This window comes from Podarcis pityusensis (assembly GCF_964106645.2).
Source record: "Podarcis pityusensis genome assembly, chromosome: 8".
Classification (NCBI taxonomy): Eukaryota; Metazoa; Chordata; class Lepidosauria; order Squamata; family Lacertidae; genus Podarcis; species Podarcis pityusensis.
In genome coordinates, this window is record NC_138033.1 from 14,174,905 (window position 1) to 14,192,005 (window position 17,101).

General features: G+C 46.4%; 1 protein-coding gene across 1 annotated transcript; it reads right to left on the bottom strand.

Moving 5' to 3' along the window:
• Positions 1–1,643: 1,643 nt before the first annotated feature.
• Positions 1,644–11,701, bottom strand: PLAUR (plasminogen activator, urokinase receptor). Its single transcript, XM_081019131.1, has 7 exons — positions 11,412–11,701; positions 9,277–9,387; positions 7,992–8,138; positions 6,680–6,841; positions 6,416–6,553; positions 4,149–4,295; positions 1,644–2,860 (listed from the first exon to the last, which is right to left on the bottom strand). Exons 1-7 carry the CDS (start codon positions 11,458–11,460, stop codon positions 2,598–2,600), a joined length of 1,017 nt encoding a protein of 338 aa, XP_080875257.1. The 5' UTR covers positions 11,461–11,701; the 3' UTR covers positions 1,644–2,597.
• Positions 11,702–17,101: the final 5,400 nt, after the last annotated feature.

Here is a 17,101-nt window from a genome sequence, read left to right on the forward strand (position 1 = left end):
GGGAGCTGCCTTGATAACTTTATCGTAGAGTGGCCATTCTACAAAAAAGAAGAAGAAAGCATTCTTGGGAAATGGTTTGTTTGCTATGCATTTAGATACCTCTTAAGACACCATAGCCAAATTGGATGGTGAACAGAACCTTTCAAAACTGCACTGATTTTAACCAGTGAGTTCCTGATCAATGCCAGGTGCAAGCCTGCAATAAGAAATGAAGTTTAAGGGGCCATAAGGGGGCATTCATGCCATATATTTAAAGCACTAGCATAACACTGTAAACAGTCTTGGGTTCCCCCTGAAAATCCTGGGAGCTGTAGTTTGCTAAGGGTACTGAGTGTTATTGGGAGACACCCTATTCCCATTACAGAGCTACAGTTTTCCAGAGTGGTTTAACAATAAATCCCTCTTTCCAGGGGGGTATAAGAACAGCAACCCTGTGAGGGTTAAGAAACTACAACAACCCGGATTCTTTGGAAGAGAAGCCAGGACTATTTAAAAGTGCTTTGAACACTGCTTTAAATATGCAGTGCAGATAGGTAAAGGTAAAGGACCCCTGGTCGATTAAGTCCAGTCAAAGGTGACTATGGGCCGCAGCGCTCATCTCGCTTTCAGGTTGAGGGAGTTGGCATTTGTCTGCAGATAGTTTTCTGGGTCATGTGGCCAGCATGACTAAACCACTTCTGGCACAATAGGACATGGTGTCGGAAACCAGAGCACATGGAAATGCTGCTTACCTTCCCACTGCAGTGGTATCTATTTATCTACTTGCACTGGCATGCTTTCCGACTGCTAGGTTGGCAGAAGCTGGGTCACAGCAATGGGAGCTCACTGCATGGCAGGGATTCGAACCACCGACCTTCTGATCAGCAAGCCCAAGAGGCTCAGTGGTTTAGATTACGGTGCCACCCGCTCCCCTAGTGCAGATAGGACCTGTGAGTGTGCATAGGCAATGCATTTTGACTGATCCAGCTGGACTACAGGGCTACAATGTCCCAGAGTGGTTTAACAATCAGTCCCTCTTCCCTGGGAACTCTGGGAACTGTAGCTCTTTGAGGAATAGTGATCTCCTAACAACTCTCAGCACTCTTAACAGACTTCACTGCCCAGGTTTTTTGGGGGATGGCATAACTTTTTAAAGTGGTATCATAATGCTTTAAAGGTTCATGTGGATGTGGACAGGAGGGACACACACACACACACACACACACACACACACACACAGAGGTCACACATACGCTACACATTTTAAACACACTAATACTCCTTTAACATCCATGGATTCCGCCCCCCAAGAAAAAATAAATACTGAGAACTTCATTTTGTTATGGGTGCTGAGAATTGTTAAGGGACCCCTCACAGAGCTACAATTCCCAGCACCCTCAACAAAATACGGTTCCCACGATTCTTCGCAGGAAGCCGCAACTGTTATAGTACTATAAATGTATATCATGGATGAGAGCAGAATCTGTTCTGTGTAGGGTCAATTGCTTTGTGGATGAGGGACTTGGGAACTTGGCAAGGTTGTTGAACTACAGATCCCATTATCCCTGACGGCTGGCCAGGCTAGCAGGGGCTGATGGATGTTGGAGTCGAACAATCTCCAGAGTTCCCCAGCCCTGCATTTAAAACGGCTGACACACGAGCTCTTACTTTAAATAATACAAAAATAGTTTATTAAGATAAATAATGTTCAAACGCACACATATATAAGGATAATAAAATAAAGGGCAGTGACCACATCCTGTGGTTAACAAACTTCAGGAAGTCCAAACCGGAGTTGCGTCTAGATGGTGCCTTGCACAATTTACCATGTCTGATGGAACTTCTGGTTTTCTGAACAGTCTTATTTTGGAGGAGCGATTCCCAAAAGCGCCTTCCAGATCTTAAATAGCCAATGGGACAAATCCTTGTTTCTTGAAAGAGTCCAACAGTCCTCCACAGCAGTGCAAAAAGAATAAATAATAAGGTGGGACGTTTCTGTTTTGCATATATCTGTTTTCATAAATGAAAAAAAGTAATGGCCACCAGGATTTCTCCAGTCAGGAGAGGTGTCCGGCTCCTCTGCCTTAATTTGCAACACAGAGAGCAGAGAAGAGAACCCAGGAGTCCTGAGTCTCGCTCTTCCCCAGCCGCTAGTCTCCACTCCACTCCTTTCTCAACAAATAACTTACTGCCTGATCCAGTACTCAGAAGCAAGTCTTGCTTTCTTCAGTGGGACTTATTACCCAGACATCAGAATGTAAGAAGATGGCCCCATTGAGGCCAGCATCCTGTTCTCACAGTGGCCAACCAGAGGCCTGTGGGAAACCCTCAAGCAGCAGCCAAACAAAAGACGACTCTCCCTTTCTCGTGTTTGCAGCAGAAGGTCATGGAGCTTGTGCTTGCTTGGAACCTGAAAAGTCTGCCTCTTAATCCCCAATGTGTTATAGGAGTGGGCTGTAGTTCCTCAGTGGTGTGGGGAAAGGCACTCTGTGTATGCTCAGAGGTGGTTCATTCTTATGTCACATGTTTTCTTCACAGCTGCATTCTAATATTGGAAGATGGGGAGAAAACCCTGGAACATCCTGGCCTGGAATATGCCCTGATCTTAGCCGTGAAGATCAGGAGCTCTCTGAAGAGAGGAGAAAGGTCAGAAGGATCAAAAGACCCATTGAAAGCAAAGTGTGTTGGGCTGAGACTCGGCGGCTGGCTTGGCTCCTAGGGGATGGTTTCAGCGTCCCGTCGACAATCCAGTTGTTGCAGAGGTCACCAGTGCAGCAACGGCTGTAAATAGCACCCAGGTTCTTGTAGACGGAAGTGTAAGGACTGTCACACCAGGATGGCGAAGCACAACCCTTGACGGCAGAGATTTGCCCAGTAGAGCCTGAAAGTGGAAATGAGGAATGGTTAGTGAGAGATGGGGAGAAATTGGTTTCAGTTCTCATTTAAAGGCCAATTTTCTCCCCATTGCATACTTTCTGAAACAATCTGAGAACCAAAACGCAGCCATCTTCTGGAATGCACACTTCTCCAAATGTCATGATGCAGTTCTCCAATGGGTACAAAAATGTGTGTACATACAAATGCATATATTAGTGAAAAGAACATGCAAGCATGCATTATGAGGAACAATTGAAGGAGTATGCTTATCCTGGAAAAGAGCAGTCTGAGAGGAGATATGATAGCCCTCTTTAAATATCTCAAGGGCTGTCATATGGAAGAGGGAACAAGCTTGTTTTCTCCTGCTTCAGAGGGTGGAACTTGAAGCAATGGCTTCAAGCTGCAAGAAGAGATTCCAACAAAACATAGAGAAAACCTTTTGATGGCCCTGACTCAGCAGCATGACCTACCCCTTCCCTATCCTTCTGGCACACCGTCTGCCTCCCCATGCCAGTTTTGAAAGCATTGAAATGATGTGCATTCACCTAAATGGATGTTATTGTTCCCACCCCTTCAAAGAACACATAGTTGTCCTATGCCAGTGGTTTACAGCCAGTGTTCCGTAGTACCCTGGGGTGTCTTGAATGATGGTCAGGAGTGCTGCAGTCAACACTGGCCTCTCTCTCTCTCTCTCTCTCTCTCTCTCTCTCTCTCTCTCTCTCTCTCTCTCTTTCTTCCTTCCTTCCTTCCTTCCTTCCTTCCTTCCTTCCTTCTTTCTTTCCCTCCCTCCCTCCCTCCCTCCCTCCCTCCCTCCCTCCCTCCCTCCCTCCTCTGATGCCCTCTCATGTCTCTGCCTCCCAAAGGCTTGCACATTTGTTTGTTGCAGCTACAAGTTCCCCAGGCAAATAGTACCTCTGGAGCTGGCGAGAGGGTGCTTCCCAGGCTCCTGTGGGGCAGTGTGAGGGGGCACTTCTCTTTGGGGCAGGGGGGCAGTTCCAGGGACGGCTGCCCAGAGGACTCCCAAGGAGAGGGGAGAAGAGAGGGGAGAAGACTCCACAAGGGAGGGTGTTTTCAAAAAAGGGCGAGAGATTGCCAGCTCTGCAGGCAAGGGGTGACATAACTGGGCTCCTAAGCCCCACAGGGGTGCCACAGAAAGAAGGTACTTGGTCAAGGGAGTCGTGGACTCAAAAGGATAGAAAACCTCTGCTCTATGCCTCTTTCTGTTGGGATTAACCGGGTCACATTAAACTCCAGGTGGAGGGAGTGAGAAGGAATGAGTAGATGATACTCACCATGTATCCCTGAGGCCTCTAGGCATTGGGTCATCACACCCCGGCACTGCACCTTAGTGATGTCATCTGGGGAACAACCGTGGGTGGAATTCCCCTCACAACTGAAACACATGACCCCATTCGGGTGGGGTGGGGTATCCTTGTAGTCTGTAGGCAGAATAAGTGAATACTCTCAGTACCATAAAGTTCATCCCAGGCTGTCTGCACCAAGGCCACATATTTATGGCTTTAAATTTGGGTCCTTTTTAAAATAAAATAAATGGAAGCCATTATTAAAGGGATGCAATGGCGCAGTGGAGCACTATCCTAGAGCATGATGGGTAATAAAAGAAAGAAATTGTGGGCGCCAGCCCAGCAGCCACCTGGAAAAACACTGCATGACTGGTTTAAGCCATGGTTTGTTGAACAAATTTTGAGGTAACCATGGGTTATTTCCCCCAAACTTGTTTTCCCAAAGTTTGGATTCTTTTCCAGCTGTTCCTACACCATGTCTTTGTAGCTGGGGTAGGGTGGTCAAATAAACTATGGTTAGGAATTGGTGTTGGGTTCACACATCATGCTGAGACATATTTAAAATGAACCAAGGTTTCTAATGTAACAAGTAACAATAGCTTTGAATCATGAATTGTTGGCAGGAAATAGTTGAACTCTTCAGCAGGGTTTAGACATTATGCTGAGCAATGGTTTAAACCAGGGTCTCCCATAATCAGGTCTTCGGCTATTTTGGGATTACAACTCCCATCATCCCTAGCTAGCAGGACCAGTGGTCAGTGTTGATGGGAATTGTAGTCCAAAAACAGCTGGAGAGTTTTCCCAAGTTTGCGAAACCCTGCTTTAAACAATACTTTCGTGATCCATGGGTTATCATTCTGTGTGAACAACACCTGTGGGGCTGGTGAGTTTTGCCTTTCCCAGGGCCAGTCCAAAACCTTTTGGCACCTGAGGCAGACCCCAAAATTGCAAAAAAACAACAACAAACAAACCAAAACCATGAAGAAAGAAGAGGTAAGGAAAGATCTACATCAGGAACAAAGGGGGAAGGAAGTTCTATGCAGGGATTTCCTGCTCTTGTGGATCCTGCAGCCTGAGGCAGTCACTTCACCTTGCCTCATAGGTGGGCCAGCCCTGACCTTGCCCCCAAATTGATGGGGTTTCAGCCCTCCTTTTGACCCTAATTACCCCCCCCCCCACACACACACACTTCATATTTAGATTCTGGGTGGAATCTAGAATTTACTAGCTCTCAGACCCAAATCTGATTACAAAAAAACACAGGCTAGGTAGCAACCATATTGGCAAGAAGTATGTTTTTAGTATTTGATCTTTAACTTGCGGCAGTCAGGAAAGCTGCATGCGTTGACTTTCAGGACACAACACAGCTGTTAAAAGCACCATATTATATAAAAGGTGCCACCTGACCATCTTTGGTTCTGAGCCTCATTCCCTTTAATAGCAAATTCAAATGCTGATGCTGTGCTGATAGGATAGGAACTGAGGGAGGTATTGGCATGCTAGGGAGAACTCTGAAGTTTTCAGAAGAATATATATATATACACACCCCACCCTGCTCAACAGCCCAGTGAGGACTGAGAATGCTCAGTGGCTACTACAGTGTCCCTATTTTCCAGGGACAGTCCCAGATTTACAGAAGCCATCCTGGTTTCTGATTTGATCCTGATTTGATACCTTAGGACGTCCCTGTTTTCATCAGAGAAATGTTGATGGGTATGGAGTTATGCGATCCCCGAGCCAAGGAGATAAGTAACTATGCAACGTTTAGAAGAAATCTGAAGGCTGTATAGGGAGGTTTTCAAATTCCAGAGTGGAGTTATTATGAAATAGTATGTCCCTATTTTCGCTGGGGGAAAATGTTGAAAAGTATGCTGCTAGGAGCTGTGGAATATTTGAGGGTCAGCTGGAAAAGGAAAATAGCAAACTATGGGGGTTTGGGGGAGTGAATTGACTTGCTACAGTTTATAGTATCACATAGAACTATGGTGGAATCTGGACACATAAAAAAAGTTGTGAAAATGCCTTTTAAAAAATGTTTGAAAAATATACTGAATTTGCCATAGCTCACCATCGCCATCTAGGGTCACATTTGTATATTGCACTTTGCAACACACTTTAAATGTTTTATTTGCAGCTGTATAGCTGGGTCCTCTGTCTCCCCCCCTGAGCAAGAACAATGCCATCAGGAGTTGGGAAAATACACAGAAACATTTTGTTGCAGACCCAGTTGGTGCTCCTGGAATCCCAAACCTTACCTTGCGTGTCATCATTGCACTGGCTGGAATTGCAGCATTTGATCAGATGGAAACTGTTCTGGTTGTGGAAGCCCAGAGGCTCCTGGCAGTGGGTAAGCGAGCCACAGCCCTTGATGCGCTGTTCGTCCCCCGGAAACTCTGCCAGTTGAGAGAAAACAGTGGCTGTGATTGTGGCCCTTTGTCTCTAGGAGGCGCTGGTGCAATTTCATTGCAACAACCTCTCTTAGGAAGAACCCCATCAAACCAAAGGCTACAGGAGCTCACCTTCTGTCGCAGTGAAGGACGTGATGTCTATGCACTTCTCCTGTGGCCGTGCACAGCGCATCTGCATATGGCTGGAGTTGTAGCAGGTCTGGTCGGCTGAGCTGCAGGAATAGCAATGCAAGGGATTTCGTGGGCGACCCCGAGCAGTGAGCATATCCACGACTGCAGTTTGAGGAAAGCAGCAGGGAGAGAAGCAGAGAGAAAAATCAGGGCTGAACTTATTAGGTGAATCACAGTCACAAAGCATTCAGATATATTTCCAGGAATCTCCCATCTGGCTGGGATCAAACAATTTTATATAGGAACATGAATTTAAGGAGGCCAAGCCTACACAGTCATGCAATCTTTTATTTTGTCAGGATGTAAATCTTATTTTTTATGTGCGTTCACTTTTCCCATTAAACAAAATAATACGAGTAGAAGGGAAATCCTAGATAGATGTATTCTTCTTTCTACCCCCCCCCCGCGCTTTATTTATGTTTTTCGTTACTTTAAACTTTAAAGTGTTTTCAATTTGTTCTGATGTAGGAAACTACCCTGGGACTTTCCGGTAAAGGGCAGGCAATAAGTAAATAAATAATGTGTATCCATAGCAGTGACCAGAGGAGGAATGACCGCTGGGAGGAACTCAGAGATAAGAAATGCCAGAGTACATCTGCAGCAGCACAACTGGACGCCTCCCTCTGCCCCAGCTGCTGCAACCAAACACGTCTCTCCTGTATCAGTCTCTGCAGCCACAGCAGGTGCTGTAACTCTCCAGCGGTTTGACTTCATTGTCCTCCATTGTCTCTTGAGACAGAAGGATGACAGCCGGGCAATGCCAACTTGACATTTAATGAATAAAATTTAATGCGGAGAGGGAAACACCAGGACTGAAACTGCGACCCGGTTACAGAAATTAGCAGATCTAATTGCATGAGGTTTAGTGGTTCAAATGCATGCATGTGAACGGATAGAAGAAAAAGGCTTACTTTGGGTTTGGGACCAGCCTTTCACAGCCTGATACCCTTGGGAAGCTGTTGGACTCTGGAGCCCCAGCCAGCATGGGATGGTGGAGTTTGCAGCTTCCCCACCCCTGTGATAGAGGAGTCATTTGGCATGGGGGTGATTCAGCTCAGCTCCAGGGGTGAGGCTGCTTTCACACCAAAACAGATGTTGGGGCAAAGGCTTACTGCCCCTCCCCCTGTTCCAACCCCACCCTCGCAGCTGCTTTTGGGAAAACAAAATTATCCCGGGAGTTCTGTTCACGGGGTTCCAATTTAATGTGCAGCGCAGCCTGCAGAGCGAACCCTCTCTGCTCACATGGACTGACCGTTTAGCACCCCCTGGTTGCAGAGGTCAGTCCCACAGTGCTCCTCCGCCAAGAACACGACCTGGTTGCCAGAGAGGTGGGAGATGGAGTTGTTTGGCTTCCCACCCACGTCACAACCCTTCAGGATGTAACTGGAGATCTTAGATCCTGCAAGGAAAGAGAGAGAGAGGAAGTAAAAATGAAGGCACCATTCTTTTTTTCTTTTCTTTTTTAGAAGGCAACATTCCTAAGTGCAGACTTAGCGCTCACGGCATAAATCCTGTTTCACAACTTAAGTAAAGGTAAAGGGACCCCTGACCATTAGGTCCAGTCGTGGCCGACTCTGGGGTTGCGGTGCTCATCTCGCTTTACTGGCTGAGGGAGCCGGCATACAGCTTCCGGGTCATGTGGCCAGCATGACTAAGCCGCTTCTGGTGAACCAGAGCAGCGCACGGAAACGCCGTTTACCTTCCCGCCAGAACGGTACCGATTTATCTACTTGCACTTTGATGTGCTATCGAACTGCTAGGTTGGCAGGAGCAGGGACCGAGCAATGGGAGCTCACCCCATCATGGAGATTCAAACCGCCAACCTTTTATTTTATTCACTTGCAACACAATAACACAGAAACATTACAAGCAGACCCGCACCAATACAAAAAAGAACAATATATCTCGAAAAGGAAACAATAAGGTAAGTTTCTTCTCCTTTTATTGGGTGATCTCCCAGTTCTGGTATCATGAGGAGAAGAGAGTTCTCCTTTTTCACATCCTTCTAAAAACCTCTATCTCAGGGTTTGGGTGTCTTTTCCCTTCCGAGGCAAGAGTTTCCTTTCTGGGCAACTTTCCAGGCACCGCATGACACTGGTGGGCGGGGCCAGAGGCAAGAGCAACAAAAGTGGGTGGAGTTACCTTTGTTTGGCTGGCTAGTTTCTACACCAGGCATAAGCAAACTCGGCCCTCCAGATGTTTTGGGACTCCCATCATCCCTGACCACTGGAGCTGTAGTCTGAAAACATTTGGAGGGCTGAGTTTGTTTATGCCCGTTCTACACCCTGCTCCTCCATCCAGCCAAGCATGAAGCATTGTCAGAGTTCAAGCCAAGCAAAAACCTTTGAGGAGGGTGCAACGCTGGGCTGATGAAGGGCATGATTCAAGAGGTGGAACGAGGGAGTTTGTCCTCAAGGGCTGCCTTTGACACCCATTCTGCCTAAGCTGAGGTTCCTCACCTCTGCTCTCCAGCTCCTTCTCATCTGCCTTGTCCTCCCTTTCCAATCCCCACAGCCTCCTCCTTCAAAAATACTCACGGGCCAGTATAGTCATTATGGTGGTGCTGCACTGCTCTTGGTACTCTTCGCAGATCTCCGTTTCCTGGCAGTCGCTGTCGCCATCACAAGCGTAGCATTCAAGGCCGGCGACTGAGAGAAGGGAAGGGAAGCCATTAGCAAACCAGGTTCAGCATAATGCAAATCGGGGTATGTGTGTGTCCTTAACCTTTTTGAATCTGGGGGCTAGGGAACTACTGTAGTGGCCACAAAAATGCCCATTTTTCAGGAGAAATGCTGATAATCTGCCCAGCACCTATAGATGTGTAAAGATGGTGCCAAGTGAGCCTCCCTGGGGAGAACATTCCACAAGTGGGGGGCCACCACTGAAAAGGCCAGTTCTCATGTTGCCACCCACCTGACCTCCATCACACAGAGAAGGCCCTCAGATGGCATGTGTGGGCTCCAGACCATTTTGTATAGGGAGAAGCAGGCCTTGAAATGCGTGGAGCCCCTTCCTATGCCAGGTGAACATGCAGGTGTTGGCCCATGGCTATGGTGCACAACAGCATGGCATATTGAGGGGCACACACACAGACCAGCACAACTTCCTCCTGCGTTCTTTCACATGTGGTAGTAGGGGTTTCCTCAGAACATGTGGACCTTGGAATTGAGCGCTCTTCAGGGTGAAGTTGGCCTCGCTGGGATCTTGCCTGTGGGACATAGCTGACAGATGAGAGGATGAGGGACAGCGAGACGGGGAGGGAAGGGGTCAAGTCTTTGGGGCTCCATCCTTCTAGGGTTGGAGGCTCTGCTGAGCCAGGGTTTTGTCACACGGGTTGTGTGAGGACACAAGTACTGCTGGGGATGGGGAAATCCTTAGCCCCCTGGCATCACTCATCACGCCTTTTAAGGTTATGTTCCTGCATGGCTGGGCATTTCCTTCCTTCTGCTTGGAAATGTCCTTCTCAACAGGATGTGAATATATTACACATCTGTCAGGTGTGAAGAAATGAAGTCAGGCAGCCAGGCTTTGGCAGACAAAGGATTTCTCCGGTTTAAAATTATGACTATTTTTACTTTCATGTGACAGCTCTAGAAGCAATTGGACAGTTGATTTACTGCAGGGCTAGGAAGCTCGTGGCCCTCCCCATATTGCTGGACTAAGGTTGCATTCACATGTTTAGGGAAGCTTTTAATGTTTGATGTATCACAGTATTTTAATATTCTTTTGGAAGCCGCCCAGAGTGGCTGGGGAAGCCCAGCCAGATGGGTGGGGTATAAATAATAAATTATTATTATTATTATATTATGTGCTCTCAACAGCAAACACCCAGATCCTCATAGTTTCCCCCTAAGATGAGATTCTCTCTCTATCTCCTATTAAGAATAAAACACCTTGTTCTCATTTTGGTTTGTTTGCTCCAACCATTGCACTTTACTCTCCACCCAGAATTAGGAGCACCAGACCTTTGTGTCAACTTAGTATTGTCTATGCTGCCTGGCAGTGGGTCTCCAAGATCCTCTTCCACTCTTCCAGCTCTACCTTGGAGAGGCCAGAGATCAAACCCTGGGACATGAGATGAGGTTGAGACCAATATTTAATCCATGCAAGAGAAATGATGGTTCGGCAGCTTTTAAAATACTTTTCAGTATGTATGCTACTAAGTGAATTTCAGGGGGATCTTAACAAGTAGTCAAAGATATCTGTGTTTGTAGTTAAACTGCAGGAAACCATAATTTCAATATAAATATACTGTACCATGTTTGGGGGCGGGGAATGCTTACAACGAAACTTTGACAGTTGCATGCCAGGCAAATGCTCTAACCACTTCTCTCTCGCCTTTTTGCCGTGGGTGATCTGCCTGCCAGTCAGCACACCACTTCTCCTCTGCTTTACACCTCTGGTCTGCACACCAGACCCACATTTTCTTGTAATGATACCAAAAATAAAAATCTAGGAAGTTTGAGAACTGAACGCCCTCCCTTCCCCCAAAAGTTACACATTCTGATCACCACTGAACTTTGCTCCTCTCCACTACTGGAAAACAACAACCGAGAATTCTAAAAAAAGACATAACCACCATTCTGGAGAAAAACACACTCATGTGATATAGCAGACAGCCATTAGTCAGAAGATAATCTACATGACACACACACACATACACAATACTTACCGTGAGCTACCATCAAAGACAAGGAGAAGCTGAACCAAAATAATTCCATGGATGTGGTTTGGAAGAGAAGTTATTATTTCTTTCTAATTCACAGATCTAGCTTGCTGTCCCTGGCTGGTTCCTCTGTTCTGTGCAGGAAGAATGTTCTGCCAACCTCTCTCCCTCTTTCTCTCTCTCTGCTTATTCCTTCAAAAAAAGAAAAAGAAAACTCTTTCCCCCCTCTGGCCCCACCCCTGAAATCAATTGGAAAGGAACTTTTATCATTTCTGCTATGCAGAACTTCAGAGGGTGACGCAGTCGATGATGTGACTGATGCAGGAAGAGGAGAAGGGGGGGAACGGGGGAAAGTGGTGACAGTTTTATTTGTGTGCTGGGTATGTCTTGAAGGTTTCAAGGCTCTTCCCTGAAGTGCACTCTCATCGTCAGCACAGAGCCCCGGAGAATGTGAAACCAGAATGAAGAGGAAGCAAGCCTCATCTCCACTGACTCCTTGCAGTCCTTGGAGGGAGGGAGATTAAATAAAAAGCAGGAATGGGGCAGGGTGGGGGGCAAATTCCTGGTTGGCCCATGATCTCGCCTTTTATACGGTTTTAGAGCTGGAGAAGGTCATCTCGGAGACGCCACCCTTCTGCCCCTAAGGAGCCCCAGGTGGCAAACTGGTGTAGCATTTAAAACAAATTCCTGCCCCCCCCAGCCCCCCCAGCTATTCCAAGGGGGCCCCAGGTGAAAATCGTGCAAACAGGGGGCCACAGCACAAGGCTAGGGGTCCACAGAGGGAGGTGAGAAGTGAAGGGAGAAATCCTGATTGATGGGGTATCCTCTTGGCCAGTCACAAGTAGTAGAGGGCAGCCCACCAGGGCTAACGTTTCCCCCCTTTTTTTGCCACATGTGTTTTCTTAGAGTAGTGAAACTTAATTCTCTCCTCTTAGGCAAAGATCATAAGACGACCTGGCTGGTAGCCAGATTCTGCGCCCAGATTTGTAGGCACAGATCATCCTCTAGTATAAAATAGCTTACTAGGGAAATGCTGAAGTTTCCCTTTGGGGCCCCTCAGGGTCAATTTTTTATGGTAGCCCAAATCTCAGTTGGACGGTTGTGTGTATGTGTGTGTGTGTGTGTGTGTATAAATTTTAACTCATGAGCTATTGCTGCAATCTGCTCCAATTGTATATTTTATCTTTATGAACTCTGTTTTTATTGTGTTGTGTTGTGTTATGTGAGCTGGTCTTTGACCGTATTAAATTATCTATCTCTCTTAGAGCAGTGCTGGTTTGTTTCCGGAGGGAGAGGGCAATTGCTGAGCCTCCCATTTTGACCAGCAGAGCCAGTGATCCAGAACCCCCAGGTCAGGTAAATGCAGTGATGGGGTGGCAATGGGTAGGGCTGGGTGAGCCAGAGCTGCTTGTTGCTGCCGCCATTGCTGGGCCCAGAGGATCAGCGCCTTTGGATGTTGCCAAGGGGCGGAGGGCCCATCAGCAACGGTGTCCAGAATTCCTTGAGCACTGTGATACCCCTTTGGATTTTCAAGGCCTTCCCCCAAAGAATTCTGGGAGATGTAGTTTGTTAAAGGTGCAAAGAGTTGTTTAGGAGACTCCTATTCCCTTACCAGACCTACAGTTCTCAGAGTGGTTTGACAATAAATCCCTCTTCCTAAGGTTCTCTGGGAACTGTAGGTCTGGGAGGGGAATGGGGGTGGCCTAAACAAGTCTCAGCACTTTTAACAAACAACAACACCCATAAATCTATGGGGGAAGACTTGAATGTTCAAAGTAGTTTTGTAACACTTTAAAAGTATGCTGATTGTGGCCTACGTTTTGCTCAGCACAGACTCACTAAAATTAATGGACCTAATTTTGGTGGGTCTACTCTGCATAGGACTAGCCTTTGAGCCAGCCCATTCATGACTTTTTGAAAGGCACAGGCAAGTACAGTTGTACCTTGGAAGTCGAATGAAATGCGTTCTGGAAGTCCATTCGACTTCCAAAAAGATTGAAAACCAAAGCATGGCTTTTGATTGGCTGCTCCTACAGCCAATTGGAAGCAGCAGAAGCCCTGCCAGATGTTCGGCTTCCAAAAATAGTTCACAAACAGGAACAGTCACTTCTGGGTTTGCAATGTTCGGGAGCCAAAATGTTTGGGAACTAAGCTGTTTGACTTCCAAGGTACTGCTGTACTTTGCAGTGCCTACTCAGAAGTAAGCCCCAGCCTCACTGAGTTCAAGAGGACTTGCTCTCAATAAGTGAGTGTAGGATTTCAGGTGTACATGAACAAACACACAAGTGGAATCTTGATGACATAGCATGAATCACTGTCTATTGTGAGCCACACACACTGAGCACAGCATCTGACTCAGCCTGGCGAAGTTCCCTCAGGCCTACAAATTGAAATGGAAGGCAGCTGTTAAGGAAATGAGTGCTGGCACTGAATTTGATGGGTCTACTTGAAAAAGCATGTCTGTTTTAGGCAGGCACTGAAAAGAATACAGGGAAGGTGGCTGCTTGATCTCAAGAGGCAGGGTGTTCCAAAGTAGATCTCAATGGATGACTGTGTTTTGGCTTAAGTATTCTTCCAGAAAGTGCAAATTAGGTAATTTTTGCATTTACAGTGGACCTTCTAGTTATGTACCGCTCTGGATACGTAACTTTCGGTTTACGAATGTGGCAAACCGGGAAGTGTATACTTCCAGGTTTTGCCACACGCACGTGCTCAGAAGTGCTCAATCACACCGCACATGTGCGCAGAAGTGGCACCTCTGTCTACGGATGTTTCGGGTTGCAGACAGACCCCCAAAATGAATTTAATTTGTATCCAGAGCGTCCACTGTAATGGCAAACCAAAATGAATTCCTCCACAATCCCTTACTGTGGCTAACCTTCCATCATTTAATTGTCTCTTTATGGTGGCCGATGGTGGTTTTAAAATTTCAATGGTTGGCTTTAAATGGTTAGCAACTTTTGAAATGCTTTTAGTTTTGAAGAGCAAGGTTGTTGTTGTTTTTAAAATAAGCTTGTGAAGATTACTTGATGCTGGGAATGGAGGAGAATTTCGAATCAGTACACATATGAATCTGAATCTATCAAATTTTCACTTTCTGAAGCATTATGCGAACCAAAACACAACTATCCTCTGAAATGTGTACATATCTGAATTTTGCAATGCAATTCATCAGCCAACCAATGTTCCAATGTTTACCCCCAAAAAAGCACATTTAGGGGAAAGTGTGCATAAAAATGAATAAATGAGTGAAAAATGACATGCAAACATGCATTATGTATGGAGAAATTGTTTGCAAGGAAACCTACATTACTCACAACTGCATATTAAAAAGTATTGCTTTTAGATGAAATTTGCACGAACGTGATGAATTTTCATGGGGTTTGTAAAAAAAAAAACAATTGCAAAATGTGAAGAACTGAATTTAAGTTTGGAACAATGAGAAACTGAGGAAACTGAAATTGACAGATCCTTCCATACCTACTCGATGCAAACACATTTGAGGAAATGCTCTTTTAGAGGAAACTACACAAAGCGCTAAACTGAATGTTGTGACGTTCTTCAGACTTGCTGCTTATGAGGCAACTGGGGAAAGAGGAAGGCCACGTGGCAAAAGCAGACAGACTTCTTCCCCTTTATCTTGGATTCTCCTGGGCACTCTTAATCCCATAATTGTTTGAATCACTGCTGACTAAGCCTTCCCTTATACTGACCACATAGAGCAGCATTGAAACCCAAACAATCTGAATTCAGTTTTAAACCAGAAACCCAACTTTTGGGATGAGTTGAAGGGACATTGCCACTCACAACTGCTACCTCACAGAGCACAATGTTACTTATTGTTTGGGTAAAACGCTGGCTGTTTGGACAGGCCAGTTGTGGGCTTGAGCAGAGGGGGTCCTCTGGAAGGGGTTCCTTCTGTGGGGACCTTCAATGCACCCCCAAAGGCTACCCAGTAGCATCCATGCTCCTCTGAATGGTGCCAGGTGGGTGCATTTTAATTTCCCACACTGTCTTAAATGTATAAATCCACACAACGAAATCAAAGCATATCTAGGTAAGGTAAAGGTAAACGACCCCTTGATGGTTAAGTTCAGTCAAAGGCGACTATGGGCTGTGGCACTCATCTCGCTTTCAGGCTGAGGGAGTTGGCGTTTGTCCACAGACATCTTTCCGGGTCATGTGGCCAGCATGATTAATCTGCTTCTGGCGCAACAGAACACCGTGATGGAAACCAGAACGCATGGAAACATTGTTTACCTTCCCGCAGCAGCGGTACCTATTTATCTACTTGCACTGGCGTGCTTTCGAACTGCTAGGTTGGCACAAGATGGGACAGATCAACAGGAGCTCACTCCATCGCAGGGATTCAAACTGCCAACCTTCTGATTGGCAAGCCCAAGAGGCTCAGTGGTTTAGACCACAGCGCCAACCGCATAGTGCACATTTAAACCACATGACTCCCTCCCTGAAGAATCATGGGAACTGTAGTTTGTTTAGGATGCTGGAAACTGTAGCTCTGTGAGGGGCAAACATCAGTTCCCAGAATTCTCTGGGGGAAGTCACAGGCTTTAAATTGCTGTTGAATATGCTTAAACCTTCTTCATACTGCCATTCACCCAAATTGCATCCAGAGAGGTTTGCACAATTAAATCAAATTCTTTAAGAAGAAAACAGGAGGAAGCAAGCTCTTGACGGCCTATTTTATGAGCAAAGAGTTTGAAAACAAGGCAATTATGCCACCTTCGCAATAAGGAGATTCATGTGGTGCTCTGCTCTGCTTTTGGGTTCCAGTCATGCTGACTCACCTCAGCCTTAGCGGACCTTTCTTGGGTGGCTCAGAGTCAGACCTCTGAAAAGAACAAGGTTTGCAAGTGATGGTTAGAGGGAGCAGGGCAGTTTCACACTCCTGACTAGGAATGCATTACCACCAATTTTGGTTTCTTTCCTTTTTTCTTTTTTCAAATCTTAAATTCGCTTCACCACATTTCCATCTCAGTTTGTGATTTTTTCTTCTTCTAAAGTCCTCACAAAAATTTGCCAGCATTTCAGAGTGCATTTCTTATCTAGCACATCCATAGTGGTTTGCAGTTTTGTTTAATTATACAAATTTTGGGCAAATGGTTTCCCTAACATAATGCAGTCCAAATTGCAGGGTTTCAGCATCATATAATTCTATTATGTTTGAATCTAATTAGTGCATATGAAGGAGTTAAACCTTGGAATAAGCTGTTTTGCCAAACTTAGCCTATGCCATGACCCCTCACCTTGAGAGGCAATGAGTTACCAAGTCTTTGCTATTTCTCTCCCTCCATATGGATTTCAGTATGTAAGGAGCTCTGAGCCGGTCACTCCAAACTCAACCAGTCTTTTTTGTTTCAGATCAGAAAGCCACTCCCGACATAAGGAGGGGATGGAGTTGCGGGCTCACGTCCCCAACATCCGCGCGGGGCTGGCTGCAGCCCCTTGCAACCTGGGGAATCCTTGGGCCGTGTCAGCCCCAGGGCCAGCCAATCGGCTAGCTGCAGGGGCGGGGCTTGGGTCATTTAAGGTCGGCGCGGCCTGGGAACTCCCCTTTCCGTCCTCGCCCCAGCTGCGGTTTCCCACCCACCCTCCCTCTTGGTTTTCCCTCTGACTTTGCTATGGACCTCAGTTGGTCGCCGCAAGGGGCCTGGTAGGAATTTTTCCACTTGGCT

Excerpts from the sequence above, each read along its gene's own strand:
- PLAUR (XM_081019131.1), bottom strand. The coding sequence starts at position 11,460 with ATGGAATTATTTTGGTTCAGCTTCTCCTTGTCTTTGATGGTAGCTCAC. Across the intron at positions 9,388-11,411 it reads GTCTTTGATGGTAGCTCACG|TCGCCGGCCTTGAATGCTAC; the intron begins GTAAGTATTGTG and ends CCCTTCTCTCAG. Across the intron at positions 6,554-6,679 it reads GTCCTTCACTGCGACAGAAG|AGTTTCCGGGGGACGAACAG; the intron begins GTGAGCTCCTGT and ends CTCAACTGGCAG.